This window comes from Poecilia reticulata, chromosome 2, assembly GCF_904066995.2.
Source record: "Poecilia reticulata chromosome 2, P_reticulata-male-v2, whole genome shotgun sequence".
NCBI classification, from domain to species: Eukaryota; Metazoa; Chordata; class Actinopteri; order Cyprinodontiformes; family Poeciliidae; genus Poecilia; species Poecilia reticulata.
Genome location: NC_088831.1, coordinates 45617747 through 45634274, shown reverse-complemented (window position 1 = coordinate 45634274; position 16528 = coordinate 45617747). Strand labels below are relative to the sequence as shown.

General features: G+C 51.1%; 1 protein-coding gene across 24 annotated transcripts in view; it reads left to right on the top strand.

Annotated features, from left to right (window-relative positions):
* Nucleotides 1–919: 919 nt before the first annotated feature.
* The window catches only part of lrrfip1a (leucine rich repeat (in FLII) interacting protein 1a), a 69768-nt gene continuing 54159 nt past the window's right edge, over nucleotides 920–16528 (top strand). For 5 of the 24 annotated variants that reach the window (XM_081604783.1, XM_081604774.1, XM_081604775.1 and 2 more), the window contains exons 1-4: nucleotides 925–1480; nucleotides 8607–8693; nucleotides 15728–15745; nucleotides 15828–15896. In XM_081604783.1, coding sequence (XP_081460909.1) covers nucleotides 1391–1480; nucleotides 8607–8693; nucleotides 15728–15745; nucleotides 15828–15896 — 264 coding nt within the window. In that variant the 5' untranslated portion in view covers nucleotides 925–1390. Of the gene's footprint in view, nucleotides 1481–8395; nucleotides 8518–8606; nucleotides 8694–13015; nucleotides 13706–15727; nucleotides 15746–15827; nucleotides 15897–16528 lie in introns of those variants that run through there. The other 19 variants (XM_081604789.1, XM_081604790.1, XM_081604786.1 and 16 more) reach the window with 14 other exon arrangements.

Sequence of the window (16528 nt, the reverse complement as noted above, 5' to 3'; positions counted from 1 at the left end):
TCATCTAAAAGTTGATTTTGAGTTTATTTTCTCTTTAATGATTCTTTAGAAATGAGCTGAATTAAACGTATGTCTCTAAATAACCATAAAACCTCCTCATGAAGTGACCGGTCCACGTGGTTCCGGTTCCGAACCGTGTGGCCGAACCGGCCGTGGTTCTCTTTAAGAAGCGGCGGCCCGTTTTGGAGCTCAGTGGTCATCATTAAAAATAGCTCAGAGGTCTGAGGGGGGCTGAACTTTCCCACTGAAACTGAATCCCTGAACGCTTCTGGAGTCCAGCAGTTGATGCTGCGTTCATGTGAGGCTCGGAGAATCCAACACTCAGTTTCTGGCTGGAGGCGGGAGGTTTTAAATCTTTTATTCTGAAGATTAATCTGCTTCGTTTGGACCCAGGTTCGGATCACTAACTGGCATGAATAAATATTAACGCAGTGTTGCTTTATTCATACTAAAGTATTGAAATTCTTCCTGTGATAATCGGACTTATTTCCTCCTCAGCAACATGAAAAGAATGAGTCCATTTAGGAAGAACCCAGCAGAACCAGAACCAGAACCAGTTTTCATCTCAGCAGAAAACAGAATATTAAAAAGTGGGTTTAGTTCAACTGCTTTTAAAGGGGATGTGAAAGTTTGACGTCTTGTTTTTATATGTCAAGATATTAATAATATAATGACAAAAAATATATTATTATATTAATCTATATAATGAAATAATAATGCAGATTAGCAATACTATTAAAATGATTATAAATTACGACTAGAACGTGTTATTATTGCATAGCCAACGAACAGAAGCTATACATTTTTAAATAATGTTGTTTTTGTTATTATTATTATTATTATTATTATTATTATTATTATTATTATTATTATTACGTCACACCGTGACGTAACAGTGACAGTGTCTCGTCTCCAGACCGCCAGTTGGTGAGTTTTAGCGGCGTTACTGTGGTTAACTGAATATTCCGACGGCCCGTGAAGGCACCGCGCGGCAGGTTCGAGTCTTCCGCTGCGGCTGCGTCACGTTTCCAGACTGATGAGAGTCACTTCAGCTGTCTGGAAAAGTTCTGGTTCTGCTTTTGTTTCAGTCAGAGACCGAACCGGACCGGACCGGACGGACCGGACCGGACCGTGAGGTCGGTGTGAGCGCAGCTTTGGGTCGCAGCGTCTCGGACTGAGCAGAACTTCGCTGCGGTTCGGAAACACAGGAAGGAGCGACTGAAAGACCGGATGTGTGACAATGAGCCGAGCCGCCGCGGTTCCTCTGACTTGACATTTTAGAGACACATGAGAGGCTCCAGCTGCTCCGGCCGACCCGGTTCGGATTAGTAGCGACCCGAACCGAACCGAACCGAACCGAGCTGCAGAAGACAAACACCGAGACGGAGACATGGGGACCCAGGGGACGGGACGAAAGCGATCTACCAACAAGGAGAAATCCACGGCGGAGGACGATGCTCTCAACCTGATCGCCCGAGAGGTGAGTGGGCTTTGACTGGGCCACCAATGGGGGCCGAGAGCCCAGAGCCCCCCTGGTGTTTACAGCAAAACGTCACGTGACTAGTTAGCCCTGATGCTAATTAATATATCTGTTTAAAAATTATTTAAAAATCTGTAGTGTGGTTTTAAAAACGTGTTATGAAAATTGGTAAAAATTTCAGTTGCAGCTCAAATGTTTTGAAGTGTTTCTTGGTGAGTCATGGCGCCCCCTGTCTGTCACACACGGAACTGAGTAAAAGTTCTGGTTGACCTGTTCTGATGGTTCTGATGATCCAAAATGTCTCCACGCTTTCACAGTTTCTCCAAAATGAGACGATCCCTTCACATTTAGCACAGAGGCCGACAGTTGCCATGGAAACTAGCTGCCAATCAGTGCGTGACAAACAGGGGGCGCCGTAACGAACAAACGTACAACTAAAACTGCAGAATCCGACCCCAGACATGATGCCGCCCTGGGTGCTGGGTTCCTGGGAACCGGACCGATTCTGCTCTCAGGACGCAGATCTGTGGTTCTGGTTCTGAAGGTTCTGTGATCAGAAATAACATTTTATCTGTTCAGCTTCACATGAGGGTGAAGTTCTACCTCAGCGCTGCCGGACCCGGTCGGTTCTGCTGGAATCGGGTCGGCCCAGACCTGCTGAACGCCTGCTGCCGTTTAAAGGCAGCTGCTGTGGCTCAGAACCGCTCAGGTTCTGACCCGTCTGGGTTGTTGGGTCAGTGCCGTGAAGGGAACCAGCAGCCGGGTCCGGCTCGTGTTCCGACAGGTTCTGACTGTTAGGAAGTTCCTGACCCGTTTGGAGTCTGATGGTGGTTCTGGTTGTTCTGTTGGACCTTTGTTCTTCAGAACCTTCTGTCCTCAGTGGAGATCGGACCCGTTAAACAGAACCTGGTTTAACAGAACCGTTCAGAACTGACAGTCTGTCTGTAAACGGGTCGAACCAGCAGCTGATTGCGGTCCGGCTCTCTGGGTTCTGTTGGACTCTGGTTCTGCCAGGCGGCGCCGCATTTTGCTGCTTTGTTCTCCTGCAGGGCGGTTTGGTTCTGATCGGTTCTGGACCCAGACGGCGCCATCAGGCTGAAGCATTTCCTCAGGTAAAGACCCAGAATCAGGAAGAACCAGAGTTCTGATGAACGGACCTGAGATTCAGAACCGACCCGTCGGAGACGCTTCTTCTGGTTCCCATAACCCTTGTTCTGCTGGGTTCTGTTGGGTTCTGCTGGGTTCTGTGGGGTTCTGCCGAGTTCTGTTCAGTTCTGTTGGGTTCTGTTCAGTTCTGTTGGGTTCCTGCTGACAGCTTCATGGCTCTAAAGCATGAGACCCGAACAGAACCTGTGGGATTAACCTGGGCCGGTCTGAAGGAAGAACCGGTTCCCTCTGAGGTTCTGACGGGTCGGAATGTCGGCGCTGATGACTCGGCCCGTTCTGCTGAAGAGCTTTAAAAATAGACGGGCCCGACGGGTCAGCTGCTGCCGCATTTAGACCTGAGGGGAACAGGTGGGAAACCAGCCATGTTTACCCCGACTCCGGTCCGTCTGTCTAGTCAAAGTCCGGTTCGGTTGTAAGGTGTGAATGCTAGTCGACCTCTGACCTCTGGTCCTCCAAACCTCGGTCTGGGTTCAGTTTGAATGTGAACACAAAGCGGACCAGAGACTGCTCCAAAAGCAGGAAGTGGACTACAGCGCAGGGCATTCTGGGTAAACACAACCAAAGCTAACATGCTAGCCTAGCGCTAGCAGCAGAAATCCTCCATCTTGTTAAAAATAAGGAGAATAAAAACCCAGGATGTGAAAACGTGGCTCCAGTGTGAAGAACGTTGGTCTCTGCGCCAAAACGCATGAAATGCATAACGAGGTCATTTCATCCTGAAACCACCATTAAAAAATATATATAATTATTATTATTATAAATGCTATACTGCTACACACAGGGGGCCGTTGCCATGGTTACTGCGTCATGTGGCAGCAGACTTCTGGGTATTTATACTAGTTTACATCAATATGTATTTATGACCAGCAGCTGTAAACTGGGATGAATAACGGGAAGGTGAGCCAACAGACGGCTTCATGCATCTGGATCTTTGTGTTCTAAATTTGTCCTAGTCCAAGTTTTAGTGTGAAAACTGCAGGGTGTTTGATGCAGGACCTTCAAATTCCCCTTCAGCTTTTCCTGCTTAAACCAAGATGGCGGCCGGCTAGCAAAGCCGCATCTGGATGAAGGACAATGTGATGATGAGTCCTGCAGGCCCGACCCGGCCCGACCCGACCCGGTCCGACCCGGTCCGACCCGACCCGGCCCGGTTAATCTTTAATGCTCAGGGCTGAACAAACAGCCATTCTGCTAATCTTTAACTGGTCCAGTCCTTCCTGGAACCGTCAGCGATTCCCATCAAACCTCCATGAAGCGTTTTGACTCCTGGCTGACAGAACCGCCCGTTACTTCCTGACCCGCTCAGGTTCTGGCTCGGCTCGGCTCCTTAAAAGGAAGCGCAGCCTCTGACTGTTTCCTCTGGGTGACATCACCTCGGGCTCGGCCGCGCAGATTGCTATCGCTAACTACTTCCTGTTTGTTGAGCGTGGAGGAGTTTTCTCCTGGAGGAGGGCGGGGGACCGGTTTGTTTCTCACACCGGGTCTCAGAACCGGTCCAGAACCGGTCGTGTTGGTCTGTTTGTTCAGATTCCAGCAGAGCAAATGCCTCTGATGAAGATGCTAACTGCAGATTTCCTCTTTTAGACTCTGAAATGCTACAAAATCAGTGACATCATCCGATTTCTACGTTGGTTCAGATTTAATATCGTTCATTTCCAGCTGGACCCAAATCATGTTGGACCGAGTCGCACTCAGAACCTCTAACAGAACCGCTCAGCTGGTCCACAAGAATATTTGTGGATTGCTGTAAATAAATTCTTGTTCTTCAGTGAAACATTTTTCACTTTAGCTTCAGAGCGACTCGGAACCGGTCAGTGTTGATGACCAGCAGCCGGTTCTGAAATCACTCGTTTCTGTCGGCGCCGGTCCGTTTGGCTCTGACGTTCCTGTTGCTTCAGAATAAAAGCTCAGCCTGTGTGTCTGAGACAAACAGATTTGATCTGCTGGTTTCCTCTGGAGGGCAGCCAGCCGGCCTGCTAAATGAGAGCGGTTCTGATGAACTCGGCCCGATGTAGGTCGGTATAAATAGCGGCAGAACCGGCCCAGATAGCTTCATCTTTCTGATCAGAAACGGGTGAAACCAGCTTCCTGGTTCAGGAGACCAGCTGGACGATCCGGTCCGACCGCATGCTGAGGTCCGGAAGCTTCCTGGTTCTGGTTTGTCCGTCCTGTTGGACCTCATGTCCTCTCTCTGTCCTCCAGTTGGACACCAGGAAGCCGCAGCAGGAATGTTGCTGCAATAACTCGCTTTGTTCTTTAGCTCCATGTTTTCATCATTCGATGAAAAACGTCAAAACTCAAACTAAACACTGATGGACTTCAGTTGGACTGGAGGAAAAGCTTCAACCAGCTGCTGGGCCGGAACCGGACCGGGTTCTGGAGGACCGGATGGTTTTTCTGGTAAACTGCTCATGATGACAGGAGACGTGAAAACGCAGAGCTGCTTGTGAACATTTAAACCATAAATTCATAATAACTTGTTTTTATTTATCCAAACGTCGGTCGTCTCCTAATCTAATCTAATCTAATCTAATCTAATCTAATCTAATCTAATCTAATATTTAAAGTTCCGACAGAAGCAATGAAATAAAAGATTAAAATATATCAGAATCAGTGAATGTGAGGCTTAAAGATCCTCAGGATTTTGGTTTCAACCCAAACTTTCTGCCTCTCCAGTCGAGTTGCTTCATGTTTATTTACCACTAATGAAGAATCTTTGACTTTGCATTGAATCTTCATCACCACAGCAGATAAAACTGTTTGTAAAAGTAATAAAATAATATAAACGTTAAACTGTGACGGCAGAAATGCAGATATTTTTGGTAAACATCCTGAGAACCGCTGCTGGTTTTTAGACTGAACGGTTCTGAATCAGGTTCTGAATCAGGTTCTGAATCAGGTTCTGAATCAGGTTCTGGTTCTGCTGGAGGTTTCTTCCTGTTCAAGAGGAGTTTCTTTCTCTGCTGTCGCCCCCTGCTGGCCAGGAGGAGTGAATGCTGCAGGTGAACGGCTCCGTGCTCAGCTGGGATCCTCTGAAAACGTTTTAAACTAATTGAATAATAAAATGAGTTTGTTAGTAAAGAGCCTCGAGGCGACATGCGACTGTAGAAATAAACTGAATTTAAATAAATGTTCAAATGAGAGGAAAACGATTTGCTGCACGACTGAAACGTTTCAAGCAGCTTTTCTGCTGTTGCCTCATTTCTTCCATCATCGTTTGTTAAATAAGAGGAACTGAGAGATGAGCCAATAAACTGTGTACATTTCCTTCCTGCACTGTGAAAGTGGGTCGTTTTATTCCGTTTGTATTTACTTTCTCTCACCTGTTTGGATCTGAGCGTCACTGAAACCTGCTTCATGCTTGGAGGTTAAATGAGGATCAGATCAGGTTGATCCACAGTTTGACTTCATTAGTTGAAGCTTTAATTCTCTCTCTGACCTGATGACCTTCATGAAGTTTGGATCTGTTCAGGTTCCAAACAGGCTGAAGCACGAAGAGCCAGACTGAAACATCGTCAGAGTTTCTACATGTTGCTGCAGGTTTCAGTTGCATCACCTTCATGTTGGGAGTTTATAAGAGAGTTAATGATGATGATGATGATGATGATGGCATGTTTACTGCATTGTTCCTGCTGCCACTTAAGAAAATATTTGCCGAGCGTTTACTCCCCATTCCAGCAGCTGCAGTCGGCCTCAGGTTTCTATTTTTAGTCCAGCGTGTGACTGGAAGGAGGTCGGTCTTTATCAGGCTCTTCAACATGGAGGCTATGAAAGGCAGCGCTGATCACCGGCCGCCTGGCGGCTCTTCACCGCTGCTTCGTTCTGCAGAATGAGACGTTTTAATAAACAGAAAACTGTCCATCCATCCTCAGTGGGTCAGGAGGAGCTGCTGCCTCTCCAGCTAACGTTTCTGGTGAGAGGCGGGGTCGCCTGGACAGGTCACCTGGACAGGTCACCTGGACAGGTCACCTGGACAGGTCACCTGGACAGGTCACCAGTCTGTCACAGGGCAGCACAGAGACACACACGCCTAGGGACCACCATGCACAGGGAGAACTACCAAATGTCCCGCCGTATATTAACATGTTTAGCCATAATTTAGCTGTAAACTCGGGTTAAAGTGACTGGTGTTGGTGCTGCTGGGAGATCATGGCACGACTCCACCTGGTGTTCTTCTTCTGTGGTTCTTCAGAAGTTGAAACTTAAATGATTCATGACTAAATGTGTTATAGTTTTCTAATTAATCTAAAGGTTGTTTGTGAGATGTAAAAAAAGATAATTACATCAAAAACTGTCTGTATTATATTTTTCACATACAGAGGTCGCCGTTTTATCACCTGCATGCAAAGCATTCTGGGCCAATTTTGTGGCCAGGTTACAGTCGACTGGAGGCAGTTAGCCTCTAAACCTTCTAGCGTTTAGCTAACGAGGGAAACGAAACATCTGGAAGGAGACAAACTGCTCAAAGTGTTCAAGGGCCGCTAACGACTGTTGAAACAAGCTAGAATGATCGGCTAGTGGACTACTGTTCACAGTGCTAGCAGGGGCTAACTCCACTAGCATGAGCTAACTCCACTAGCAGGAGCTAACTCCACTAGCAAGAGCTAACTCCACTAGCAGGAGCTAACTCCACTAGCATGAGCTAACTCCACTAGCAGGAGCTAACTCCACTAGCAAGAGCTAACTCCACTAGCAGGAGCTAACTCCACTAGCAGGAGCTAACTCCACTAGCAGGAGCTAACTCCACTAGCATGAGCTAAGTCCATTAGCAGGAGCTAACTCCACTAGCATGAGCTAAGTCCATTAGCAGGAGCTAACTCCACTAGCAGGAGCTAACTCCACTAGCAGGAGCTAAACCCATTAGCTAGAAATGAACACTACTAATTAAATTCAAATCAGTTTATTTCAATAGCGCCACCAGGTCACATGTTGTCTCGATGCATTTTATTAAAAAAAATTTAACTTCAATAATTTATTTATCCTAATTATCAATCAGAGCATCAAGTTCATTGTTCAAATTAGCATAAAATGTTTGTTTTGAGGAAAACCAGCAGAGCATCACTCCTCCTGACCAGCAGGGGGCAACAGTGGAGAGGAAATCTCCCCGGTAACGGGAAGAAACCTCCAGCAGGACCAGAACCAGAACCAGGCTCGGTACCATCGGCCGTCTGGAGGTTACAGAAGAACTGAACCAGGAGAAACTTCAGTTAAAAGTTTAAACAGAAACGGAAACACCAAAGTTAGGATGACTGAACCAGACGAAGCCGGGTTTTTATCTCAGCTCTGCTTTCAGCCGATTGAGTGAGAAACGCCTCACTGGTCCGGCAGGGGCAGAGGGCCGGGGGCACAGGGGCAGGGGCAGAGGAGCAGGGGCAGAGGGGCAGAGGGAGAGGAGCAGGGGCAGAGGGGCGGGGGCAGAGGGGCAGGGGCAGAGGGGCGGGGGCAGAGGGCGGGGGCAGGGGGGCGGGGGCAGAGGAGCAGGGGCAGAGGGGCAGAGGGAGAGGAGCAGGGGCAGAGGGGCGGGGGCAGGGGCAGAGGGGCGGGGGCAGAGGGGCGGGGGCAGAGGAGCAGGGGCAGAGGGGCGGGGGCAGAGGGGCAGGGGCAGAGGGGCGGGGTAGAAGGGCAGAGGGGCGGGGGCATTAGTGGAGGCATTAGAGCCACCGCCTTGAGCCCAGCGGCTGAAACCACCGACCACAGAGAGAGAGGAAGGAAATGCTCTCACACACACACACACACATACACACACACACACACTCTCTCTCTCTCTGAGACGTCCTTTTAAGGGAAACAGTCTCTGGGTTCTGCAGAGAGGAGAAAAACAGAAACAAGTTTAAAACACGAAGCCGAGCGCCCCGGCCCAGCCAATCAAAGTCGGTCCCAGTTGCTCCCAGTTACCCCCCCATGGCCCCAGTTACCCCCGGCCCCCCCTGTTCTCACCAGTCTCTCTCTCTCTCTGCAGGCGGAGGCCAGGCTGGCGGCGAAGCGAGCGGCCCGGGCCGAAGCACGGGAGATCCGGATGAAGGAGCTGGAGCGGCAGCAGAAAGAGGTAACGGGTCGATCAGAACCAACAGCCTGTTAATTATGACCCGAGACACAACAGATCCCAGAACTTCCTGTTTGTTACAGGAACGGCTCAATAAAATCATCATGTTGTGACAATGCTGCTCCGTCTGATTCCAGGATTCTGATTGGTTCAGGATTTAATGTGACAAAAAAATAGCAACAATTTGAAAAGTGTGGCATGAATTTAAATTTAGCTCAGTCAGGCTGGATGGAAAACATCTGAAAACTGAAGTTTTCACGTCTTCCTACAGATTCTCAGTGAAATTCAGTCTGGACTTTGACTAGGCCATTTTAGCCCATCCATCCATCCATCCATCCATCCATCCATCTATCCATCTATCCATCTATCCATCTATCCATCTATCCATCTATCTATCTATCTATCTATCTATCTATCTATCTATCTATCCTATCCTATCCTATCCGGGGTTGGGTTGTGGGGTCAGCAACCTCAAGAGGCCCAGACTTCCCTCCCAGCCTCTTCCAGCTCCTCCAGGAACCCCAAGGCGTTCCCAGGCCATAGAGAGACATCGTCCCTCCAGCGTGTCCTGGGTCTCCCCTCCTCCCGGTGGGACCTGAACTCCTCACCAGGGAGGCGTCCAGGAGGCATCCTGACCAGATGCCCGAGCCTCAACTGGCTCCTCTCGACGTGGAGGAGCAGCGGCTCTACTCTGAGTCCCTCCCGGATGACCGAGCTTCTCTCTCTAAGGGAGAGCCCAGCCACCCTGCGGAGGAGGAAACCCATTTCGGCCGCTTGTACCCGGGATCTCGTTCTTTCGGTCATGACCCAAAGCTCATGACCATAGATGAGGGTGGGAACGTAGATCGACCGGTAAATCGAGAGCTTCGCTTTTTGGCTCAGCTCTCTCTTCACCACGACGGACCGGTACAGCGCCCGCTTCACAGTAGACGCTGCCCCAATCCGCCTGTCGATCTCCCGCTCCCTTCTTCCCTCATTCGTGAACAAGATCCCCAGATACTTAAACTCCTCCACTTGAGGCAGGACGACCCCCCTGACCCGGAGAAGGCACTCTACCCTTTTCCGGCTCAAGACCATGGCCTCGGATTTGGAGGCACTGAGCCTCATCCCGGCTGCAAACCGCTCCATTAGAGCTGAGGTCACGATCTGATGAAGCCAACAGGACCACATCATCCGCAAAAAGCAGAGATGCGATCCTAAGGCCACCAAAACGGATCAACACCTCGGCTGGTCAGAGATTCTGTCCATGAAGGTAATGAACAGAATCGGTGACAAAGGGCAGCCTTGGCGGAGTCCAACTCTCACCGGAAACGAGCCCGACTTACTGCCGGCAATGCGGACCAGACTCTGACACCGGTCATACAGGGACCTGACAGCCCGTATCAAAGGGCCCGGTACCCCATACTCCCGGAGTACCCCCCACAGGGCCCCCCGAGGGACACGGTCGAACGCCTTCTCCAAGTCCACAAAACACATGTAGACTGGTTGGGTGAACTCCCAGAACCCTCCAGGACCCTGCTGAGGGTGTAGAGCTGGTCCAGTGTTCCACGACCAGAACCAGAACCACACTGCTTTTCCTGAATCCAAGGTTCGACTATCCGACGGACCCTCCTCTCCAGGACCCCTGAATAGACCTTACCAGGGAGGCTTAAGAGTGTGACCCCCCTGTAATTGGAGCACACCCTCCGGTCCCCCTTTTTAAACAGGGGGACCACCACCCCAGTCTGCCAGTCCAGGGGAACTGCCCCCGATGTCCATGCGATATTGCAGAGTCGCGTTAGCCAACACAACCCCGCAACATCCAGAGCCTTAAGGAACTCTGGGCGGATCTCATCCACCCTGGGGCCCTGCCACCGAGGAGCTTTATGACCACCTCGGCGACCTCATCCCCAGAGATTGGAGAGCCCAACCAAGAGTCCCCAGGCTCAGCTTCCTCAACAGAAGGCATGTTGGTGGGATTGAGGAGGTCTTCGAAGTATTCCGCCCACCGGCCCACAACGTCCCGAGTTGAGGTCAGCAGCGCACCATCCCCACTATAAACAGTGTTGGTGCTGCACTGCTTCCCCCTCCTGAGACGCCGGATGGTGGACCAGAATCGCCTCGAAGCCATACGGAAGTCTGTCTCCATGGCCTCTCCAAACTCCTCCCACGCCCGAGTTTTTGCCTCAGCGACAACCCGAGCCGCATGCCGCTTCGCCCGCCGGTACCCATCAGCTGCTTCTGGAGTCCCACAGGCCAAAAAGGCCCGGTAGGACTCCTTCTTCAGCTTGACAGCATCCCTCACCGAAGGTGTCCACCAACGGGTTCGAGGGTTGCCGCCGCGACAGGCACCAACAACCTTGCGGCCGCAGCTCCGATAGGCCGCCTCGGCAATGGAGGTACGGAACATGGTCCACTCAGACTCAATGTCCCCCACCTCCCCCGGAACGAGTTCGAAGTTCTGACGTCCGCCAGACGTTACCAGCAGACCCTCACTACACGTTTGGGCCTGCCAGGTCTGACCGGCTTCCTCCCCCACCACCGGAGCCAACTCGTCACCAGGTAGTGGTCAGTGGACAGCTCCGCACCTCTCTTCACCCGAGTGTCCAAGACATACGGCTGCAAATCCGATGAGACGATGACAAAGTCAATCATCGAACTGCGGCCTAGGGCATCCTGGTGCCAAGTGCACATATGGACGCCCTTATGCCTGAACATGGTGTTCGTGATGGACAATCCGTGATGAGCACAGAAGTCCAACAACAGAACACCGCTTGGGTTCAGATTGGGGGGGCCGTTCCTCCCAACCACGCCTCTCCAGGTCTCACTGTCATTGCCTACGTGAGCGTTGAAGTCCCCCAGTAGAACAAGGGAGTCCCCAGGAGGGGCACTCTCCAGTACCCCCTCTAAGGACTCCAAGAAGGGTGGGTAATCTGAACTGCCGTTCGGCCCGTAAGCACAAACAACAGTCAGAACCCGTCCCCCCACCCGTAGGCGGAGGGAGGCTACCCTCTCGTTCACCGGGGTGAACCCCAACGTACAGGCGCCCAGATGGGGGCAACAAGTATGCCCACTCCAGCCCGGTGCCTCTCACCGTGGGCAACTCCAGAGTGGAAGTACGTCCAGCCCCTCTCAAGGAGACTGGTTCCAGAACCAGAGCCATGCGTCGAGGTGAGGCCGACTATTTCTAGCCGGAACCTCTCAGCCTCGCACACTAGCTCCGGCTCCTTCCCCACCAGAGAGGTGACGTTCCACGTCCCAAGAGCTTCTGCAGCCGAGGATCAGACCGCCAGGGTCCTCGTCTGCCGCCCATAGCACAATGCACCCGACCCCTTTGGCCCCTCTGACAGGTGGTGAGCCCATTGGAAGGGGGACCCACGTCTCCTCTTCAGGCTGAGCCTGGCCAGGCTCCGTGGGTAAAAGCCCGGCCACCAGGCACTCGCCATCGTGCCCCACCTCCAGGCCTGGCTCCAGAGTGGGGCCCCGGTGACCCGCGTCCAGGCGAGGGAACGCCAGATCCAAAGTTTGTCTCCATCATAAGGGTCTTCAGGCCCATCTAATCCATCCCATAGTATCTCTGGCTGGATGTTCAGGGTGGCTGAACCTCCACCTGCTCTCAGCTCTGCTGCAGGTTTTCCTCCAGGATTCTCCTAGTTTATCTCCATCCATCTTCCCACAGCATGATGCTGCCACCGCCATGTTTCACCACAGGGACGTTATTCCTCATGCTTGCTGTGTCTCCAACATGGCTCCCGATAAACTAACTTATTATTATATTTATAACAACCTGGCTGCCAGGCGACGGGTGCAGACGGATTGTCCCACCTGAGCTGAGCAGCTCTGCTGCTCCTCCAGAGAGACTCTGCTCCTCTGGGCTGCTTCTCAAATATGACATTACAAAAACTTGATGAAAACGGCAAAATTAAAAATAACTTCCACAATTAAACTAAGCAAAAAGTTTCTATGTTGAGGTGGTTTCAGCTTTTTCCCAAAAGTTTTAGATCCACAAACATCCCTCTCTCTCTCTGCTTCTCTCTCCCTCTCTCCCTCTCTCTCTCTCTCTCTGCTTCTCTCTCTCTCTCTCCCTCCCTCTCTCTCCCTCCCTCTCCCCCCCCTCTCTCTCTGTCTCTCTCTCTCTCCCTCCCCCCTCCTCTCTCTCTCTGTCTCTCTCTCTCTGCCTCTCTCTGTTTCTCTCTCTCTCTCTTCTTCTCTCTCCCTCCCTCTCCCCCCCCCCTCTCTCTCTCTGTCTCTCTCTCTCTCTCTGCTTCTCTCTGCCTCTCTGTGTCTCTCTCTCCCCCCCCTCTCTCCCCCCCCCCCCTCCGGCCGGCGGCGCGCCCAGGTCGCCGTCTGGTTGGTGAGATTATGACCAGCTAAGAATAGCTGAGGAAGAGGAGCAGCAGGATGAAGGTCAGAAATTTAAAAAGTTCGACTGCTGGAGGGAAAATCGGCGCTTCATCAATAACTACTATAATCAGATTAATCAGATTAATCTGATTATCTGTAAATCCTCTGGTTCCAGTTTCAGGGACATTGATCATCTATTGATCACAGTTTATTAATCAGTTGATCAATAACGTCAGAAGGATTATTTATCTGTTTCAAAATGTTTTTTCATTTAAAACAAGAATTTATTTATTTCCACCTTTTAGTGTTTTTATATTATCCAGAATAAATTTCATTTATTGATTTACTGATCAATGATCAGTTTATTGGTCACGGCGTTCTGCTCCATAAACACTTCAGGTCCGATTAGTTCTGTTGGCTAAGCCGGGCCGGGCCGCGTGCGACCCGTAAACCTTTTAGCCGAGTTTTAAAGCAGATTAGCGGCGGCGCTTTAGCCCTGATTGTTGTTGCCGTGGCGATGGCTCCAGATCTCCCAGCAGCCTCTGGCCGTCGAGGCGCAGCGGCGAGCCCGGACCTCTCCGTCGTGGCCGGCCGGGGCGCTGACCTCTGACCCCTGCAGGACGGCGGGGCGGCGGCTGCGGGCGGCCCTGGGCGCGCGGCCCCGGGTCCCTCTGCTCAGGAAGGGAACCGCGGTGAGTGGAGCGGTAGAACCTCACGGCTGGTTCTGGTTCTGCTGAACCGGGTCGCTTTGGTTTAGGTTAATCTGCTGGAAAGGGTCCGGTCCAGTTACAGGACCGGACCTGGTCCTGGACCGGTTCAGACAGACCACAGGCTGTTTTCTGGTTTACTGGTCAGTCGGGTCCAGACGGGTCCAGACGGGTCCAGACGGGTCCAGTCGGGTCCAGTTGGGTCCAGACGGGTCCAGACGGGTCCAGACGGGTCCAGTTGGGTCCAGACGGGTCCAGACGGGTCCAGTCGGGCGGCTCTAAATCTGGATTAAAATCCTGGATGCTGCGATGGAAAAGCTGCGGCGGGTCAGAGCCTGCTGGTCGGGTCAGAACCTGCTGGTTGGGTCAGAACCTGCTGGTCGGGTCAGAACCTGCTGGTTGGGTCAGAACCTGCTGGTCGGGTCAGAACCTGCTGGGTCCGGTTCTGGAGGTCTGACTTTGAGAATCAGCTTTGGGTCATTGATCTCGAGTCTCTGATCGATCAGACAGAAATAATCAATCTGCAGGTTTTTCATTTCAGCCTTTTTTCTATGTTACAAAAACATTAAAAGATAAATAAACTAATAATTAATCAGTTTTATTGAACAGAAAACATTGAAACAGGAGCTGATTATTGATCATCTGCTGTTGGTCAGATTATTTTAATAACCTGTTGATCATTTCATAAATATCAACCTGGGGTTAAAGGTCATCTGTCTGACCAGAGCGACTCCACAGGCTCCAGTTAGCAGGTCAAAGGTCATGGCCTGAACCAGTGAGTTGACGTTTCTTCCCTCTAGAAACAAGATGGCCGCCGCACTGCGGTCAGCGGAGCTGCTTCTGGATCGCGGCGTCCAAACTGTTCGGGCCGAAATCTCTGATTCCAAACTTCTGACGGGAAAAGTTTCCGTTTTGTAGGAAGTTTTTCATCGTGGATCCAAAACGTAGAAACACTTCAGCATGTTTTCTGTTCTAAACCAAACCTGCTGCTGTAAAGGAAGGAAAACAAGAATCTCGTCATCGTCTCCGGGCCACAAACGGCCCCCGAGCCGCTCTTTGGACACCCCTGAGACGAGTCCAGAGATATTGGACCAAGATGGAGGAAACCAGACACAGACCAGCTGAAAATGTCCTAGTCAAAGTCCAGAACAAGCTGAGCAGAAACCGTATGACTGATGCAGCAGGTCACAGGATGGTTCTGGTTCTGTGGAGGTTTGAACCCAACAGAACCCAACCGAGTCTCTCGGGTCGCTCCGCGTTGTTTCTTCACATTCCTGAGAAATTCAGGTGCGAATCCAGGTTTACAGAGACCCTGATACATCCTCCATGTTCTCATTGCTTCTTCCTGTTCCCTCCTTCCTGTTCCCTGTTCCCTCCTTCCTGTTCCCTGTTCCCTCCTTCCTGTTCCTGTTCCCTCCTTCCTGTTCCCTGTTCCCTCCTTCCTGTTCCCTCCTTCCTGTTCCTGTTCCCTCCTTCCTGTTCCCTGTTCCCTCCTTCCTGTTCCCTCATTCCTGTTCCCTCCTTCCTGTTCCTGTCCCCTCCTCTCTCCTTTCTGTTCCCTCCTTCCTGTTCTCTCCTCCCTGTTCCCTCCTCCCTGTTCCCTCATTCCTGTTCCCTCCCTGTCCCCTCCTCCCTCCTCCCTGTTCCCTCCTTCCTGTTCCCTCCTCCCTGTTCCCTCCTTCCTGTTCCCTCCTTCCTGTTCCCTCCCTGTCCCCTCCCTGTCCCCTCCTCCCTCCTTCCTGTTCCCTCCCTGTTCCTGTTCCCTCCTTCCTGTTCCCTCCTCCCTGTTCCCTCCTTCCTGTTCCCTCCTCCCTGTTCCCTCCTTCCTGTCCCCTCCTTCCTGTTCCCTCCTCCCTGTTCCCTCTTCCCTGTTCCCTCATTCCTGTTCCCTCCTTCCTGTTCCCTCCCTGTCCCCTCCTCCCTCCTTCCTGTTCCCTCCCTGTTCCTGTTCCCTCCCTGTTCCTGTTCCCTCCTCCCTGTTCCCTCCTTCCTGTTCCCTCCTTGCAGATCTTCCAGGTGCAGAAGGTAGGACCCTCCAGATATCTCTCTGTGTTGCCGTGGAAACCTGGCCGCTCGTTAACCTTTGCCCTCGTTTCCCGTCTTTCAGAAGTATTATGGTCTGGATCCCCGAGAGGAGCGGGCCGACAGTAAATGGGGAGACATTGAGCAGTGGATGGTAGATTGGGACTAAAAACACTAAAAGTTTGTGCACCTGCTAACAGTTTGTTTGTGCCGAGTTCCTGATAATCCCGTTAATCCCTTAAATGGAAAATATGGATTATATTGAATCAAAGTCAGAGTGTGGATGGTAATCCGGTTGTTTGAAGGAGTTGGAGGTCTGGCTGGATTAGAGCCACCATGCAGTGATCGCTTTAGCTAACGCTAATGCTAACGCTAACGCTGCTGCTGGACAGACGGACGCTTTTATTGGTCAGATTAGCAGATTTTCATCCTGCAGTTTATCAGCAACACGTCCAGATCAGCTCTTTATTCTGAAAATAATCTGCATGGAGTCCCTGACTGTAACATTCCCTGAGCATGCACGTGGCGACAGCGGGGAGGAAAACTCGCCTTTAGCAGGAAGTCCCACAGACTCTACAGGTATTTCAGACACCAGGCAGCACAGTTCCGCTAACCGCTAGTAAAGGAGCTAATTTTTAGCCTACCGCTTTAGCATTATTGCTAACTTTGAAAACATTTAGCGCACTTAGCTTCCCCAGATCAATTCTGATCTCAACATCCGAGTTTCAGTTTTTGGTTATTTACAGTTCAGAATTGATGTTTATATTCATGCTCTTATTTTGAAGT